An 18666-nucleotide genomic window follows, 5' to 3' on the forward strand; every position below is an offset into this window, starting at 1 on the left:
TCTTTAGTTACTGTGATCAGAGATGTCTTGCGCTTTATCTTCAGGAGGCTACCTTGCTTTAGGATAGTACTTTACAGTGACTGCTTCCTCACCGGCATTTTTCTATTTAGCTCATTACTGCTTTTTTCACACCCTTATCTTCTATACGTGGTGTGAAGAGGTCATTTAGCTCTACCAAATCATGTGATCACTCTAGATCTCTCAGACCCCGGACACAGTCTTCCACGAGACCTTGCTTCAGGATAGTACTTTACAATCACTGATTCCTCACCGACATTCTTCTATTTAGCTCATTACTGTTTTTTTCACACCCTTATCTCTTATACGTGGTGCGAAGAGGTCATTTAGCTCTACCAGATCATGTGATCACTCCAAATCTCTTAGACCCTGGACACAATCTTCCACAAGACCACAAAAGCAGACTAGAGGTTTTGTACATCCACAATCTTCTCCTTCAATGGCTAACTTCTTTATGCCTAGAAAGGACTCCTAGCCCTTGTTGTTTCCGCTCTTTCTTTCTTTCTTTCTTCATCTTCTTGTTTTTGTTGCTGGCTTTTTTTGAACACTGTTTGGTGGTCCTATTGTTGACAGATTTCTTGTTGTAATATTTCAGTCCCATAGGCCTTTTGGTGGTGTTTTGTTGGACATTAATATATTTATCTTATCTTATCTTATCTAGAAGATTCCAACCCTATTAGGAGTTGTTCCAACCCTGATAGGAGCTAATAAAAAGACAACCAAACCCATTGTCCAAATGCTTCAAAATTGCTACACAGAACAAATTCTTAGGATAACATATTTTAAGGTGTGAACTAAGTAATACAACAACTTCTTTGCCAATACATTTCCTTTGATGTTCTAAATTTAATCTCAACATCATCCCCTGCCCTGTTCTGATCAACTTTGCATCCTCAACACCAATTTCACAATTAAATCATATAATCACAATGACACTTACAACCAAGGAATCAACCTTTCCTTTATTCCTTGTCCTAGTAACTAACTAAATCGGTCTTGAGGCTTCCCCAATGTACAATGAATAATATAGGACCTCATTAAGATATTACAATACACATTACATTACATTTACACATCCCAAAATAATACAACCAAAAAGTTGGTTGGTAGCAAATAAATCACATGTTATCTTTCAGCAGCCTTTCCAAAGTCATCTCTAGAATCTACTACCACAAGCATATCATCACAAACATGTCGTCAATCAATATCCAAGCCCACTCAACTGAATTCCATCTCACTTAAAAGATACAACTGATTTACCACTAAAATGTTTCCTGCAAACAGGCTTGCAACCAGTCTTTGCATATCCAACTATAACTCATGCAATCCTTCAAATAAATTTCCGTGAACATAGATATAGCATCTAGACATATTCACGAACACAACTATAATCTCGCACAACCTACTTCTCCATACTCTTACCTCATTGTGTTGGGTGGATATATTGCAACCGACAATTCTGTTAAAATCCAATTGCAAAAAAGGTAAATCAGCTACAATGTACAAGATAGAGTCTCTCCTACTCTTAAGGGAAGGCTCCCCCTTCTCACCATTCCTTGGGTCAACTCAAGGCAAGCAAGAAGTTGAGAGATTTTGAATGGGGTGTTACTAGTATCCTTTCCTCTTATCTTTCAAGAAAAAATCCACTTACTCGGAGAAAGAGTGGTAAAAAAAATGAAATCTCTAACTACACTTCTATCTAATAGCTAGAAATGGTGATAATGAAAAACCAACACCGACTCGAGCTAATTGAAAGTGTACCAATTTGTCTCTAAGTCTTCATTTAATCTATTCTATAAGAATAACCTCTACGATTGGGGCACGAAGACTTCCAAAAGTAGGGAAATCTAACTATTTTTGTGAATGGAGACGATAATACATGCTACAGTCAAATCTTCTGGTCTATGTATCACTACAATCACTCTCACTCAAAGCTTCGACTTTGATTGCTTCTTAACTCAGTATGTTCTATTATTAAAACAAACAACAATAACATGAATCAAAGATAACAAACGCAAATTACAATCAAAGCTTCTAATTTGCACTATCACAATTGCTCTCAATCAAAGTTTCAGCTCCAATGGTTTCTTTGTATTCACTTTTCTTCAAAACATGTAACATCTCTTAAACTTTTGGTTATACTTTACGATATCCTTGTTGATGAACCTGCAATATGTGTTAGTATACCCCAAAGATATATAAATGTTTAAGATTATGTCTAGTTACAAAAAATTTAAATGCAAGAATATAAGATCCTAACTTCTACTTGATTCCCTTCTCGAAGAGGGGTTGTGATCAAGTGCTTAGTTGCTAGAGGAGTGCTTCCTGGGGCTCTATATATTTAGAACAACACTCCACTAAGCACCATCTTCTCATTGCGTTCCCTCTCTTCAAGACCTTAGGGGTAATCAATATTGATCTACCCATCCTTCCTACCAAATATCTCTCTCATCCTAGGCCTTATGGATAACTAGTTAAGTATATCCATCCTTTCATATGCATATGACAAGCCTTTCAGTATACTAACCTTCAAGGATGTTCAATTTCTAGCTTCCATCAGTTTGCATTTAACTGCTTAGTAAGCATTCAAAGATACTTAGGTCTTCACCTTGATTCCTTGTAGGAATTATAACACTAATCGGAATGTCTTGATGTAGTGATTATTGTGTATTAACAAATAAGTTATCCTAGGATTGTCCTATGGGGAGTCTTGAAACTCAAGCTTATTTCTTCTGAGTTTGAGTACTACTAATTGTTGCCTATGGTGAGATATAAATAATGTGAGAATGAAAATTGTTGGTTGGTAATGTTGGGTCTAGGATTTGATACTGTATCTTTTGGCTCCAATCTATGATTGTACTCTTGCTTCTATCCACTTACAGCCTACGAATATCTATGTGTATTCTTGTTCTACTTTATCTCCACATTGCTTTTACTATTGTGATCTTCTGCCAACATGTAGCTGCAACTATAGGAGGGGAAGTATTGTTAAGAGCAAATGGCCTTCTACGTTATTAATATGCTCGCCTTTACAAAGAATAGGGTTTGATGACTGTTATAATATTGTGTAGGAACAACTTTGCCACATTTCGAGAGATAGTCTAAAAGGATACTGGCTGGGTCGTATGCTTCTCTAGACTTCAAGTTTGATTCCAGTTCTTTCGTATGCGATCACTACAAGTTCCTTTGTCTGTAACGAGGGGAGTCTAACTATCTTCACCTCTTTTTTCCCTTCCTGATTTCCTCTTGGATTATATTTATATAATATCATCATTACTTGTGCAGAATCACGACCAATGCCTTTGGTTGTGATTTATTTGCTTTACGTCTTTCTTGGCTTATTAAAATATTATTGTTAGATTTATAATTAAATTATTATTATTAATTATAGTTTAAGAATAACAATTATTTTATTATTATAATTTGATAATAACAATTATGACTTATAATTAGGAGTTTATATAATTATTTCTCCATTATTTTAATTGTGACAACAAATACTTAAAATAACAATTATAGTTTATTTACTATTAATTTAATTGCAACAACGAATTATTATTTAATAATAATTATTTGTATATTTGCTTTATTGATATTCCTAAGGTTATGAATTATAATGATGAAATAAACTATTGCAAATATTTATCACATTTTCCTAGGGCCATTACAATCCCTCTTGCTTGATTTTGCTTGTTCTCAAGCAACTTGATAGCTTGTTCCTTCTTCCAAGTGGTGTCTTCCTTAGGCAGATTCTTCCATTGAACTAAATACTCTGTAATATTCCTATTCCTCAACTTGCTTTCCCAGGTGTCCAATATAACTTTGGGCTCTAGGGTAAGCTGACAGTCGTCATCAAGTAGGGGTTGTTCTGTACAGGGCTCTATTTGTTTCCCTAAAACTTTCTTAAGCCTGGAAACATGGAAAACATTATGAATCCTACACCCTTCGGTAAGTTTTATCTCATACACTTCTTCTCAAATCTTCCTCAATACTTGATGTGCTCCATAGAATTGTGGTTTTGAGTTTTCCTACTCCATTCATTTTTATTGAAGCTTGTTTATATCATTGTAATCTTAAGAATACTAAATCTCCAATAACAAAGGTTATTTCAATGTGCTTCCTGTCGACATAAAGCTTTTGTTGATTTTGAGCTTACTATAAGTTCTCCTTAAGAGTTTTTAAGATATCTGTACTTGTCAAAATAAAATCTTGTGCGCTTGGTACTCAACTCTCTTCTGGGATCAAGCTTGCAAATGTAAGTGCCTCATTACCATATAAAGCTTTAAAAGGGGTCATTCCAATAGACATGTGGTGGGTTGTATTATAGAAAAATTCATCCAAACGTGGCCATTTTATCCATGTTTTCTGCTGCTTGGTTACGTAATTTTTCAAGTATCCTTCTAAACACTTATTAACAATTTCAGTTTTGCCATCTATTTGGGGATGGTAAGTCATACTAGGGGTTGAACTGGTTCCTACTAGTTTGAATAGCTCTTGCCAAAATTGGCTAATGAATTTGCTATCCCCATCACTGATTATATTTTGTGGAAGTTCATGGAGCTTAAATACTTTTCTGAAAAATAGTTCCGCTACCTGACATATTGATGACTCGGTGCTAACTGGAAAGAAATGAGCATATTTGGTGAGTCTATCCACCACTGCATAAATAATATTCTTCCCTTGAACTTTGGGCAAGCCAATTATGAAATCCATCAAAATGCTCTCCTATTTCTAATTAGGAATGGGTAATGGTTGTAGTAGCCCTACAAAATGTGTGTGTTCTACCTTGTTCCATTGACATGTCATGCATTCTTGTACATATTTATGGACATCTTTCTTCAACCCTTTCCATGAGAATTTCTCTCTTATCTATTCATATGTTTTAAAATACCCTTGATGACCCAACAAGGCACTATCATCATACTCTATAAAAATTGTGTTCTTAGTTCTTGATTGATGGATTAGAAACACTCTCCCTTCATAAAATATATCATCCTGAATTTTGAAATCTTCATTTGGAATTTTTTCTTCTAATATCCCAATAGCTTCAAGATCTTTGGGATATTCATCAATCATATATTTTCTCCAATCTCCTAAAATACTGGTAACCATATTGAGGTGGAGGCGTCGAGATAGAGCATTTGCAACTCCATTATTCACCCCTTTAACATATTCTATGTCAAAATGATATGCTTGAATGTTGGTTACCCACTTTTGTTGACGATCATTAAGATCTTTCTGGCCAGGAAGAAACATAAGTTGTTATGATCTGTCTTAACAATGATCGTCCCACAAACTAGTACTATTGGAACTTGGCTAAGGCATATATTATAGCTAGCATTTCTTTATCATATATGGAATAGTGTTTTTCTGCTTCCGTGAGTTTGCCACTATTGAATGCTATGGAATGCTTCTTTTGCATGAGGACTACAATCCCTTCACCTGATGCAGCGGAATGTAAGTCGAAGGGCATCGCAAAATCAAGTGTGGCTAAAACAAGACATGAACTCATAGTTTTTTTTCATTGCTCAAATGCTTGTTGAGCTTTCTCATTCCATGAGAAAGCACTTTTCTTAGTTAAGTCTATGAGTGGGGCTGCAATTTTTGAGAACCCTCTTACAAAATGTCTATAGTAATTGCATAACCCAAAAAATCCCTGAAGTTGGGTTAGAGTTTTTCTCTTCAGCCATTCTTTAATAGCTTTGATCTTTTCTTCATCTATGCGTACCCCTTTTTGGCATTAATTTTATGTCTTAAGTAAAGGATCTCATTTAGCCCAAACTCACATTTTGAAATTTTGGCATATCATAACTTTGTTTCTAAAATATTTAGGATTTCCTTGATATTTTGCAAATATTCGTCCCAAGATTTACTATAAATGAGAATGTCATAAAAGAATATGAGGAGAAACCTTCTTAATTGCTTCCTGAAAATATGGTTCATTAGCTGAGGCATTAGAAATTTGAAATGTTCATAATGGCATCTAAATGTTGTTTTTGGGACATCTTCCTTCCTCATTCTGATTTGGTGATATCCGGATCTTAGATATATTTTCGAAAAATATCAACCACCATGTAACTCATCCGTCAACTCATCTATCCTAGGAATTAGATATATGTTCTTGATTTTTCTTGTTTAAGGCTTGGTAATCAATGCACATTCTCATATTTCCATCATTTTTCTTGACGAGTACTACTGAGGAGGCAAAAGGGTTGTTGCTTGGTTAAATGTGTCCCATTTTCAATAATTCTTTAATAGTTTTTTCAATCTCCTCTTTGTATCAATAGGGGTGCTTGTAAGGGGTGGTTATGACTAGTTTTGCCCCTTCCTCTAATTCTATGGAATGCTCAAAACCTCTTTTGGGTGGTAGGCCTAGAGGGATATCTTCAAATATCTTATTGTGTTTTAATGGATGGAACGTATTTCTACATGTATTATAAGTTCATCAGTGAGTGATTTATCCAGAACCATACATTCAAATATCCATTCTCCTTGGTCATGCCTAAGGATATGTTATATTCTATTGCAAGACACTACTTTGGGGGATCCACTAGGTAATCCTCTTAATGTTATATATTTTCCTTCGTGCTTGAAACATACATCCAAATTGGGGTTATCTATAGTGAAATGCCCTAAAGAGTCAATCCAAGGCATTATGAGGATGATAACATTCTATAGTTTCACCACAAAAAAAATCTGCTTTCATAGTGTGGTTATTTAGAGTAATTCCTAATTGCGGAATAATCTCTACACATTGATCAATAGTACCATTTCCCATTATCACCTTAAAGCCTTTAAATTTTTGAGTTTTTAACCTTCCCTTTGCTACTAGGTCATTTCTGATGAAGTTGTGGGAAGCTCGTAACTCTATTAATGTAATCACCTTTTGAATTTTTAATATTTCCTTTGACACGAAAAGGTCTCTTTCCACTTTCTTGGGTGACCATTGCTAATGTCCCAAATTCTTTCTTGTCCATCTTTATTCTATTGTTTGGAGCTTCATCTTCATATGTTTCTTCCATCGTATGTAATTGTCTCCTTTTACATTGATGATCTGGTGCCCAAGGTTCTTTGCATATGAAACACTGACTTTTCTTAGATAATTCATCCCTATTCTTAATTGCTTCTTTACCTTGGCATAAGTGCCCTGGATTCCATTGTTCTTTACAAAAGTAACATGTTTTATTTCTATTTTCTCTTCTTGATCCTTCTTGCTTATTTCAAGTTTTAGGAGGGTAAGTTCTAAACCTTTCCTTGGATACATTAGATTCCACCTTTCTGGCCTTTTGGATGGCTTTTTCCACTGTTTGAGGTTCTAAAGGATTGACTATGTTTTTAATAGAATCTTTTAGGCCTTCAACAAAAAAGTATGTTAGCCTTCTTTGGGATAAGTCAAGAACCATGACAGAAAGTTTTTGGGATTCATTCGCAAATTCTTCTACTATTCCATGTTGTTTTAAATGGGTTAGTTCTTTGAAGTACCATTCAGGTTCGATTCGATCGAATCGTTTGATAAGTTTCTAAGAAAAATCTTGGTAAGATGTTATGTTTTGATGGCCTAGGAAGAAGAGTCCATTGTGCCACCATTCATGTGATGTTCCTTCTAAGCGAAGTATGGTGAATTGAAGAGCATCTTCTTTGGTCATCGGGCTAAAAGTAAAATAGGTGTTTAATTTTTGGAGCCATGCATGGGCTGTCATTTTTCTTCATCCATCAAAATTGGGTAGTATCACTTTGTTCACCTTGTGTTTGAGATCTTTGTTTATATGCCTCCTTGATCTTTTATGGTCCTCGTGTTTTTGACCCTCACAAAATTCTGCAAATGTAATGAGTTTCTTAATTTTAAATTCAAGGCTTGCATAGGCTCTCGCATTATCTACCGTGCTATTGGTGAATTGGTCTATTCCTTCATCTTCCATTGGTATTTCTTCCCTTGGTAAGAAGTGTGGTCTTGGGATTCGAGAAGATGATACATTCATATCGGGCTCATTTGAACTTATATCTCTTCCATGGGAAGGGTTATTTTTTAGATTATTGATAGAGTTCCCCATATTTTCCAAAGCTTATAGAAGGTCATGATTGGGTTAATCTAATCTTTTGTTTTGACTCGTGAGAATTTGATTAGTTTAATCCATGGAAGTTCTTAGTTCATTGGCCATCTAATTCGTAATAGTCTTCTTAGTTCTTCTCTCATAAATTTGCATGAAATGTTGTTCACATGATGGCAAGATCAATGCTCTAATACCACTATAATATCCCTTATACTTTTGGTTATACTTTACGATCTCCTAGCTGATGAACCTACAATATGTATTAGTATTCCCCAAAGATAGATAAATTCATAAGATTGTGTCTTGTAGAAATTTAAATGTAAGAATATAAGATCCTAACTTCTACTTAATTCCCTTCTCGAAGAGGGGTTTTGATAAAGTGCCAAGTTCCCGAGGGAGTGCTTCTTCCAGCTCTAAATATTTAGAACAACACTCCACTAAGCACCATCTTCTCACTTTCCTCTCTTCGAGACCTTATGTGTAATCAACATCGATCTACCCATCCTTCCTAGGAGAGATCTCTCTTATCCTAGGCCTTATGGATAACTAGTTAAGTATATCCATCCTTTCGTATCATATGACAAGCCTTTCAGTATACTAACGTTCAAGGATGTTCAATTTCTAACTTCCATCAGTTTGTATTTATTTGCTTAGTAAGCATTTGAAAATACTTAGGTCTTTGCCTTGTTTCCTCGTAGGAATTATAACACTAATTGGAATGTCTTGATGTAGTGATGTTTGTAATTACCAGATAAGTTATCCTAGGATTGTCCTACAAGGAGTCTTGAAACTCGGTTTATTTCTTTTGACCTTCACAATTACCGCACTCTCTTTGATGAATTGTTGTTTATCATCTGAAAACTTCATGAAATCAAGCTTTTCCTCATTCCACAGTTGTTGTAAATTCTTCTTTGGCGAATTCGCACATTCTAGAGTTTTCGACACTTTGAAAACCTTCTCAATGATGTCCGAATGTAAACCTAGAACAACTTTCCCATTAGCATCTTTAACTCATTTTTATTTTTATTTTATTTTTTGGATCAAAATGTTTGGTGCATTCCCACACGAACTCAAGTTCTAGGCTAGACACTAGGAAAGTGGAGACCAAATGAATTATTGCTTCCTTGGATTTGAAGCACATCTGCTTGATAGGATATCCTGGTTTTTTGAAGAAGTTCTAACACATCTTGAAGAGTGGGCCGCAACATGAAGATGAAAACATCTTCCGATGAGATTGGATTCATCAAAATTTTGGGATGTGAGTTACAATAATGGATCCATGAGGGATCAACGTTTGAAGTATGGATTAGATACTTATTGAACACCTTGGAAGGGCGGAAATGTTTAGGATGACTTCTATTTTGGGCAAAAATGGCCAAAGTCAAATTTAAGATGGTGGATTGCATGTGGGCGAAATGGGCTTTTGCTTTGGCTGACCAAGAATGCAAGTTGGAAACATATGGATATGTGCAAAATAAGAGTTTTGACTTTTTAAAATGTGCGTTTTCACCAAATCAAGTTATCTACGTGTCATTGCATGTGATAAAAACTAGTCATTTTAAATGATGTAAAACATGCAATCGAGCGTGGAGAGTGCGCTTACATGTAAGGGAAAGTGGAAAATAAGTGAGTTTGGTAAATGGATTAAGTGTGGGAGATGGAAACATGGAATTGCACTTGCATTCTTGGGTGAAAAACTTCAACTTTTCTCCAAAAACACACTAAAAACAAAGCAAAAACTTACTTCTTGCTTTTGACTCAAACTTGACAAACTTCAAAACCTCTCTTTACATGCAATTTTGTTTTTGGAGTTAGAAGACTTTTGCATTTGCAACAATAAGAAGATTTCAAACTTATTTAGAGATGATGCAAAAGACAAGGGTTGTATTTAAACAAATGGACAAAAACAAGCCAAAGAATGCAATATTGTAGCAAAACAATTAAGGAATACAAACAAGGTTGAATCCTTCTACTTACTTGGAGCTCAATGAGCCTAAAATGGAGGATAGAGAAGTTTGGATGAAGCAGTCTTTCCAAAATCAAGTTCTCCAAGTGCATATGCATGCAACAACCAAGAGCCTTTGAAAAATTCAAAGTTTAAACAAGGAAAACTAAAAGCAAAGCAAAAACTTTCCTCTTGCTTCTAACTCAAACTTGACAAACTTCAAAACCTCTCTTACATGCAAATTTTGTTTTTGGAGTTAGAAGACTTTTTCATTTGTAACAATAAGAAGATTTCAAACTTATTTGAAGAGAAGTTTGGATGAACAAGTCTTCTCTAAAATCGGGTTCTCTAAGTGCAAATGCATGCAACAACTAAGAGCCTTTGAAAAATTCAAAGTTTTAATGCAAATCGTAGTCTCCAAGGGCAAACGCATGTGGATGAATAAGCAAGATTGTATTCCAACCTTCTTCCTTCAAATGTTTTTGATATGAATCGGACTTGGAAAGCCCAATTACATGGGCCTTTTTGCTTCCAGATGCCAAAAATGTGGTCTCAAACACTCTTTGCATCCAAGCGTTTTGATGAAATGCAAACCATTGGATGTTTTTGGATAAAAACATGCCCTCCGAATGCATCAATGTGAGTTGTTTTTGGTTGTAAAGAATTAAAAACGTGGATTCAAAATGCATTCAAACTCCAAAATGTGCCCTCCAAACTCAAATACATGGCCTGGAAGCAAAGATTTATGGGTGTTTTTGAGCAAAACGTTTCCTTTTGCTACCTTTGCATGAAATGTTTGGGTATTAAATGAGGGAAAACGTCCTTTGAATGTGTTTGCATGCATCTAAAAGCCAAATCACACTCTAGAGGTGTGTATGCATGTGTTATTTTGCCCTTTGAATGCAAACAGTTTTGCTTGGAGAGCGAAATTGGACCCTTGCCATGCAATAACATATTTAAAATAAACATGTATGTGGGCTGGAAGTGCAAATCGCACTCTATGAGGGTCACTGCATTTAACGTTTGGCTGAAATTCATCTTACATGCAAATCAAACTCTTGGAAGTCCATTACATGTTTAAAAATGCACTTGTTTTATTTGCCTAAGTCCACAATTTAGCTTCACACTCTATGAGGATCATTGCATTTAATTTTGGCTGGATATGCATTTTACATGCAAATAGGACTCTTGGAAGTCCATTACATGTTTAAAAATAAAATTGTTTTATTTGCCTAAGTCCACAACTTGGCTTCCTAGAGCGAAATCGCACTCTCCAGGTGTCATTACATGTAACATCTTTTGCATGTAAAAGGGAGTTTTCATGTAACTAGGACTATTGGAAGTCCATTACATATTTAAAATGACTTGTTTTTGCCATTTGCCTTAGTCAATCTTTTCCATTCAAGTGCAAAATCGCACTCTATAGATGCAATTGCATGATGCGTATTTGGAAAAAGACATGTTGAGTTGAACAACTTAAGTGATCTATTTAGCGCATGTCTAATTAAATTTTGAGTAAAAATCACTTTAAATGGGTCAAAATAGAATATTTACACTATATAGTTTACATATTGTGTAAATTGAAAAGTGACATCTTACTCAAATATTTTAAATAAATCATTAAAGTAAATCTTTACAACAAATTAGACTGTTTAATGCACTATAATCACTTAAATGAAAAAATAAAAAACAACTCAACATGAAAATATAACATATAGTGCACTATAGTCACTTAAATCACTTAAGTGATAAATCAAAAGTGATAAAATAACTTAAAAACATAACATAAAGTGAATTTATGTTATATTTTTCAAAAAGTGAAACTCACTATTGAAATGTAACATCCATATTTTAAAAATGTGATTGCACATGGAGAATCCACTTTCTGGGTGTTAAATGGCCATATCTTTTGAATACTAACTCCAATTAAGCCCTAAGATATCCTGAATGGAAGGGAAAATCGAAAGCAAAAGATGGAATGAAACAAAATAAAAAACTTAAAGAAAACTAAACAAAAACTCGAAAACGCAAATAAGAACTTTAAAGGCTTCAAAAATAAATTATATGCTAACAAACTGAAAAAACAAAAAGGACTTGATGAAAGTCTTCAGTAAAAGGATTCACTATGTGAATTGGGAATGATTGGTTGATCATTGTTGGTCAATTAAATAGTGAATTATCTCAGAGAAACGTGAAACTCTATTAGAAAAGTTTCGTAATGTTAACTATATTTTGTAGTGACAAAATGTAGAACAACGCACTGAACATATATGTCTTTGTAAGTCTGACTGTCACAGCCAGAATACATATATGTTGACATCAATGACAAACCAAGTCACGAATGCAATACATAAGTAATCAATCCAAGTGCCAACCACTTAATCATCTCTCCCATACATGCTAACAATCTGCCCTTCAGGCATATACTTAGCATTCATGCTGACACATGCATCTGCAACAACTTTTGCATGCAGTGCAATCTCCTCTTTCTTTTGTGAAATAGCTAGAAATAGAGATTCCTCAATTGTTTCATTAGAAACAAAGATTCTGCGACACTTACTATTATTTTTGGATCACCAAAACAATATACGGATCGCAAGGACACACCACAACCAAGAAGAAAGGCTAAAACTAATTCAAATGACATCTACATATCTTCAGCCTTGATTTCTCGAAAACACAACGGACTACTTATTATCTTCAATTGCATAACTCTGTCACTGAATCAATGACATACAGACATAACTGATGACTCTTGGATGGGAGAAAATAAATCTGAAGCACTGGATACAATCTGCAGAATGCACCTTTATCTTCCACCTGTTAAATACAGCATTGGCTTCCACTATTCCACAGCACTGAATATATACCTTTCTTCCACTTTTTTGTAGCATTGAATACATACTTGTCTTATACTATTATATAGCACTTGAAACATACTTGTCTTCCCCTATTCTGCATGTTCAATAGCTAACATGCCCAACACACAAGCTTACTTCTCCAAAAATAGCAGATTTTCAGACCACACAGTGTTTGAGAAAACACGAGCACTTTCAGACCGCAATATTTGACATCAATGACAACAAACAATCAAACATATATCTCCAACAACTCTGCACTAAAGATAATTGGATGTCACAGAATTGAAGTTCTGGTAAGTTTTGTTGCTAAGGATAAAACTGGAGACAACAATTTTCTGGGAAATTTCAAAATTTTAACTATGTAATTCTATAATGGAGTTGAGGGGAGTCTATTTATGGCACCTACACTAGAATTTAATTGACTTTATCTTGCTTGTGTTCATAAATATATTCTTTGACTTAGCAAGGCAAATAGAGGAGCCAAGTTCGAGCTTGGCAAATTAATCGACATGGGTATTGAGAAAGAAAAACCACATTAAATATTTGAAATTTTACAAAACACAAACCGGGTGAAGTCAAAAAATCTACTTGGGTTTTTTTTTAAATAAACTTGAAGAAATCCTTAGACTCAATAGAACGATAAGAGTTCAAAAACTAAAACCTTGATGCAAACTTTATAAACTAATTTGTTAAGATTTAGACTACTTTCTATGTACCCATACAATATATTCATAAATTCAGCACAGTGGAGATCATTTTATCAACAAATAAAATTTGGCTGGGCATAGTGCAATTTTTAATGGCTTTGATTCCACCAAGATATACAGCTCCTTAGCAACCTACTATCCAAAATACTATTAGGAATATGGAACCAGAAACACGATCAAAACCATGTTATAAAATGAATATAGTTTAATGTTCATCAAATAGATAATTCTACAGTTGATTCAATGGTAATAACAGTTTTGCGAGACAACAATAATGTATGATTGAGGTTACATCATCTGAATGATTCAACAGCATAAAGTAAGAGAGCACTTACCAACTATTACCCAATTAGAAAAATGCTACATTAATTAATTTTTAAAACATCAAAAGTTCAAAACATATTACTGCATACCCAGAAATTAGACGAGTGAAAACAAATGCACTATCCTTCATGAAACAAGTAGGTGCCTTGATTTCCCACTGAAAGAGAAAATAAACACTCTTGTTAGGCAATATCCAAGATCACTTTCATATCTTCATCTGAACTTTGGTGTAACAATACAGAAAATTCACTTCAATTAGCATATGGAATTTTCATCCCACTATCTCCTGTGACATTGCAATTCTAATGTAATTCAAAAATAGAACTATGCTTTTCACCATGAAATAAATTGTAGCTACCAACTATGCTTTATGTTGCTCCTCGGAAACAAACAGCAACATTACATTGAACCAGTTACAATTATTGGGAAATACTATTCAATAATAAATCATTCATCATTAGGATGATGAGAAAACTTCATTTCAACAGAAACTGTCAATATTACATGCATTAAGTCAAAATGAGGACTTTCAAGAAATACACGTTTGATCAAACAAAAAGAACCCAACCCCCAAAAAATTATATCGAACCCTTCAACATGAACCTAAACCAGTAAATTAGATGAAGAGCCTAACAATTGTATTTTTCCATTCAAAACGAGTATGTTTTCATTCCATAGCATATGTATTCATACAATAATCCATTGGAAAAAAAAAAAAAAAAATTCTGTCATTCATAAGAACATGTTATCCTTCCATCACTATATGCAGTCATAAAATTCCCAAGCGATGAAAAGAGTTTCAAAAAGTATGTTGACATACTTTAGGAGTTCAATTTCATCTATGTTCCATAGTGTTTTCGAGACAGGGATGCATTTTAGGGATTGACACCTGAGGGCCACCTTTTCTTTTCTTTTTTGTGTGTGGTGGGCAGGGGGGGAGTCAAATTTATACAAGATAAATGGTAGTACAAAAGAAGCAATATAACATGACAATGTTAAATTGATATCGGATGATGTATGCAGAAATCTGCATGTCAACTACATTAAAATGTTTGCTTATACTTTGCACACAATGCCACATTATACCAGATCATGGAAAATGCACTTTTAATCTCTTTTGCATTTGACAATAATTATTGACTCCAATATTATATCGAAAATTTTGAAGTTTGAGACTTTTTTGAACTACAAAATCACAAAACCAAACTCATCACTTAAGTTGTGCATAGCATGTATACACACACATTTTCATCAAAATATGCAATTGCACCCAAAAGGTGCGATTTTGAATGAAAAGTCAATTTTAAAACACATAAAACATGTTATTAAATGTGTTTTAAAATATGCAATGACTCCCAAAAGGTGAGACATGCATATTTGAAGTGTTCAAAAAACATGCAGTGACCCCCAAAAGGTGAGATTTTGCTTAGACTCCATTCCATATGTTTTTAAAACATGTAATTGCACCCAAAAGGTGCAATTTGAATAAGGAGTCTCTCTGGGTGATTTTAAAACATGTAATTGCACCCAAAAGGTGTGATTTGCCTTGCAATACATGCATATACCCTCATGGAACCTGAAATCGAAGATTCAAGGGCAAAATAACTGATGTTTTCTTCCTCCAAGAACATGTTTTCCATCAAAAATGCTTATTTCTACCCATAAAATGGCTTGAAATCCATCACAAGAGAGGCGTTTTTTAAGTTTAAATGCATCTACATGCCTTTGGGGGTCGTGATTTTGCATATCCAAAACAAAAATGACTCAAATACATGCATTTTTGAGCCACGTTTTTGTGAATAACACCCAGATTTGGGGCATTTTTTATAACTTTCTGGCTTAAATATAAGTCGTTTTGAGGCTTTGGTCCATAAATATGCTATTGGTGAACACATTTTTGCCTTTAGATGTCAAAAAAGCTTCATTTCATACCTTTTTCTGAATCACGTTTTTGCTAAAAACGCCCAGATTATTGAATTTTTTATCCACTTTTATACTTTTTGAAGTCACATTTTTGCATTTGGGTCCATGTATATGCATTTGGGGAAGACATCTTTGCATTCTCAAACCAAAAATGACTCAAATTCTTCTTTTTCTTGCCAAGTTTTTGCAAAAACGACCCAGCACATTTTTGTTTAAAACACTCAAAAAATGACATTTTCAGCCCATATGTTTGAATCAATAGAGGTCGTTTTTGAGTATTAATGTGTGTTATTGCTTCTGCAGACCATGTTTTTGGCATTTCCATGTCAAATTCGACCCTTCTTTGCTCTCTATTCATTCATTATTTGTAAGTGTGGAAGAAGTTAAATAGTTGTTTGTAAATCCGGATTTGAGGGAGAATTGGTCTATTCTGGTTCTTTAATCTTTGACTAAGTGGATAAATTCAACCTTGTTTAGTAATTCATGCTTATCTTGGTATTTTGATGCATATTTTATCTTGATTTTGTACACTTATTCATATATATGCCATGAAAAGTGCATTTTTCCTTTAAATTAGATGAAAACTCTCATTTTCACACTTACAAATTTTCCCCAAACTCCAAATTCGAATTTACACTTGAAAGCAACTTGCTCATTAACATGTTGGACTTTCAGAACAAAGGTATGTGTTTTCTTTGTGCTTGTTTACATTGTATGTTTGCTTGCTTTCTCATTTTTTCTTCTTTTGGAAGAATTTGCAAGTTCTTTCCCAAAAACTTGAGATGTTTCACTTCACTCCACCTTCCACCTCTTCATGCAAGTGCATCGTTTCATTCCATATTCGCCACTACATGCCAACGCACATTGCAACCATTCCTTTCATATGTAATTACACTTCAAGAGCAATTATATGTAATTCCACTTTCCATGTCATGACATATTGCATCTCATTCTCCACATGTGATTACACGTAATCTCACCCTCCATCCACATTTATATGCAATCTTATCCTCCGTTCCCATTTACACGCCTTTCCATCTTTCGAACTTGAACGCATTTTCGTTTTACATGTAATACACTTTACGTGTAATGACATCCATAGAACCTATTTTTTACTAAAGATCACACTTTTAAAGACAAAAGTAATCATTTGCACGCATTCATATGTATTCCAACTTCCATTCTTGGCCATACCCACGAAAGCCCATCATTTCCCACATGCAATCCATCTTTCCAATTCTGAGTTTGGCCCTTTCCATCCAAGTACATATGCTTTCCGATTCATTTCCAACCATCATCTATGTTCCATAAGTGTCTAATCCACACTTCGAACACTCATCCCTCATGGATTCATAATTGTAACTCAAATCTCAAAATTCTCAAAGATTCAATCTCATTCCGAGATTTATCATCTTCATGTTGCAACACACTCTTCAAGACATGTCAAAACTTCTTCAAAAAAAAAGAGAGATATCCCGTCAAGAAGGCATGTTTTGATTCTCAAGAAGCAGTAATTCATTTGATCTTCATTTTCCCAATGGTTATCCGAGAACTTGAGTTCGTGTGGGAATGTGTCAAGCATTTTGTTTCAAAAAAGTTGCAGATGCTTGTCGAAAAGTTGTTTTGAGTTTACATCCAGACACCATCATGAAGGTTTTCGAAGTGTTGAAGACTCCAAAATGTGCCAATCCACAAAGCAGAATTCATGATAACTTGAGCGAGAAAAGCTTGTTCACATAAAGTTTTCAAATGACAATGGACAATTCATCAGAGAGAGTGAGAGGCTATCAAAAGACGCAACAACGAGTCAAGATGAATGTAGTGGCACAAAATACAGGAACTCCCAATCATGTGATCATTTGGGATAGCATCGCCAAGTACAAGGCCCTTCAAAACAATCCGTAGGATAGTTTCATTTCTCTTTTGTCTTTCTTCTTCTTTCATGTTTGTAATTGAAGAGGATGTATTACGCAAAAATGTGTAACTACATGTAATACAATTTACATGTGTAAGGACATGCAATCCAATAATTTCTCTTGTTAGTTAAACAGGGTCAAAGTTGTTTGAGTTGCTCCCACTTTTTCGTCCTTTTTATCAACTCCTTTGCCTATATAAAGGAGTGCCCCCTCATTGTAAAAATTGTCTTTTGTTGTATGCAAGAAAGTTTTGTCAGACTTGTGCAAACATAAATTTTATTGTGTAGTACAAATTTAGGAGAAAAGTGAATAAAAGAAGCAATTGGATTCGAAGCTTTCACTGTAATTTGTGCCTATTGTCTTCGATTCATATTATTGTTGTGTGTTCAATAATAGAGCATAGTGATTTAAGAAGCAATCAGAGTCAATGCTTTGACTAGGAGCGGTTGTGGCAATACATAGACTAGGAGCTTTGACTGTAGCTTATATTACCATCTCAAATTCACAAAAAATAGTTATAATTCCCTACTTTAGGAAGTCTTTGTGCCCCAATGGTAGAGGTTATTCTTATAGAATAGGTTAAAACAAGACTTAGAGCCAAATTGATACACTTTCAACTAGCCTTTGAGTTAGAGTTGGTTTATCGGTATCACTGTTTACAAGTTTAAAGAGAAGTGTAGTTTGAGGTTTCATCTTGCCCATTACTTGCTCCACAAGTAAGTGGATTCTTTCTTGAAAGATAAGAGAAAAGAATATTTGTAACACCCCTCACAAAATCTCTCATCTTCTTGCTTACCTTGAGTTGATCCAAGGAATGGTGAAAATGGAAAGCCTTCCCTTTAATGTAGGAGAGATTTTGTCTCACATATTGTGGCTGGTCTACCTATTTCGTGACTAGATTTTCACAAAATTGTCAGTTGC

The 18666-nt window shown here is 34.5% G+C and overlaps 1 protein-coding gene across 2 annotated transcripts in view; it reads right to left on the reverse strand.

Moving 5' to 3' along the window:
• The window catches only part of LOC149531146 (MLO-like protein 4), a 134789-nt gene that overhangs the window by 21401 nt on the left and 94722 nt on the right, over positions 1–18666 (reverse strand). For both annotated transcript variants that reach the window (XM_089811112.1, XM_089811113.1), the window contains exon 13: positions 13996–14063. In XM_089811112.1, the coding sequence (XP_089667238.1) occupies positions 13996–14063 (68 nt within the window). The remainder of the gene's footprint in view (positions 1–13995; positions 14064–18666) is intronic.

This window comes from Cupressus sempervirens, chromosome 11 (genome assembly GCF_028749045.1).
Source record: "Cupressus sempervirens isolate cs-2001-9-10 chromosome 11, ASM2874904v1, whole genome shotgun sequence".
Taxonomy (NCBI): Eukaryota; Viridiplantae; Streptophyta; class Pinopsida; order Cupressales; family Cupressaceae; genus Cupressus; species Cupressus sempervirens.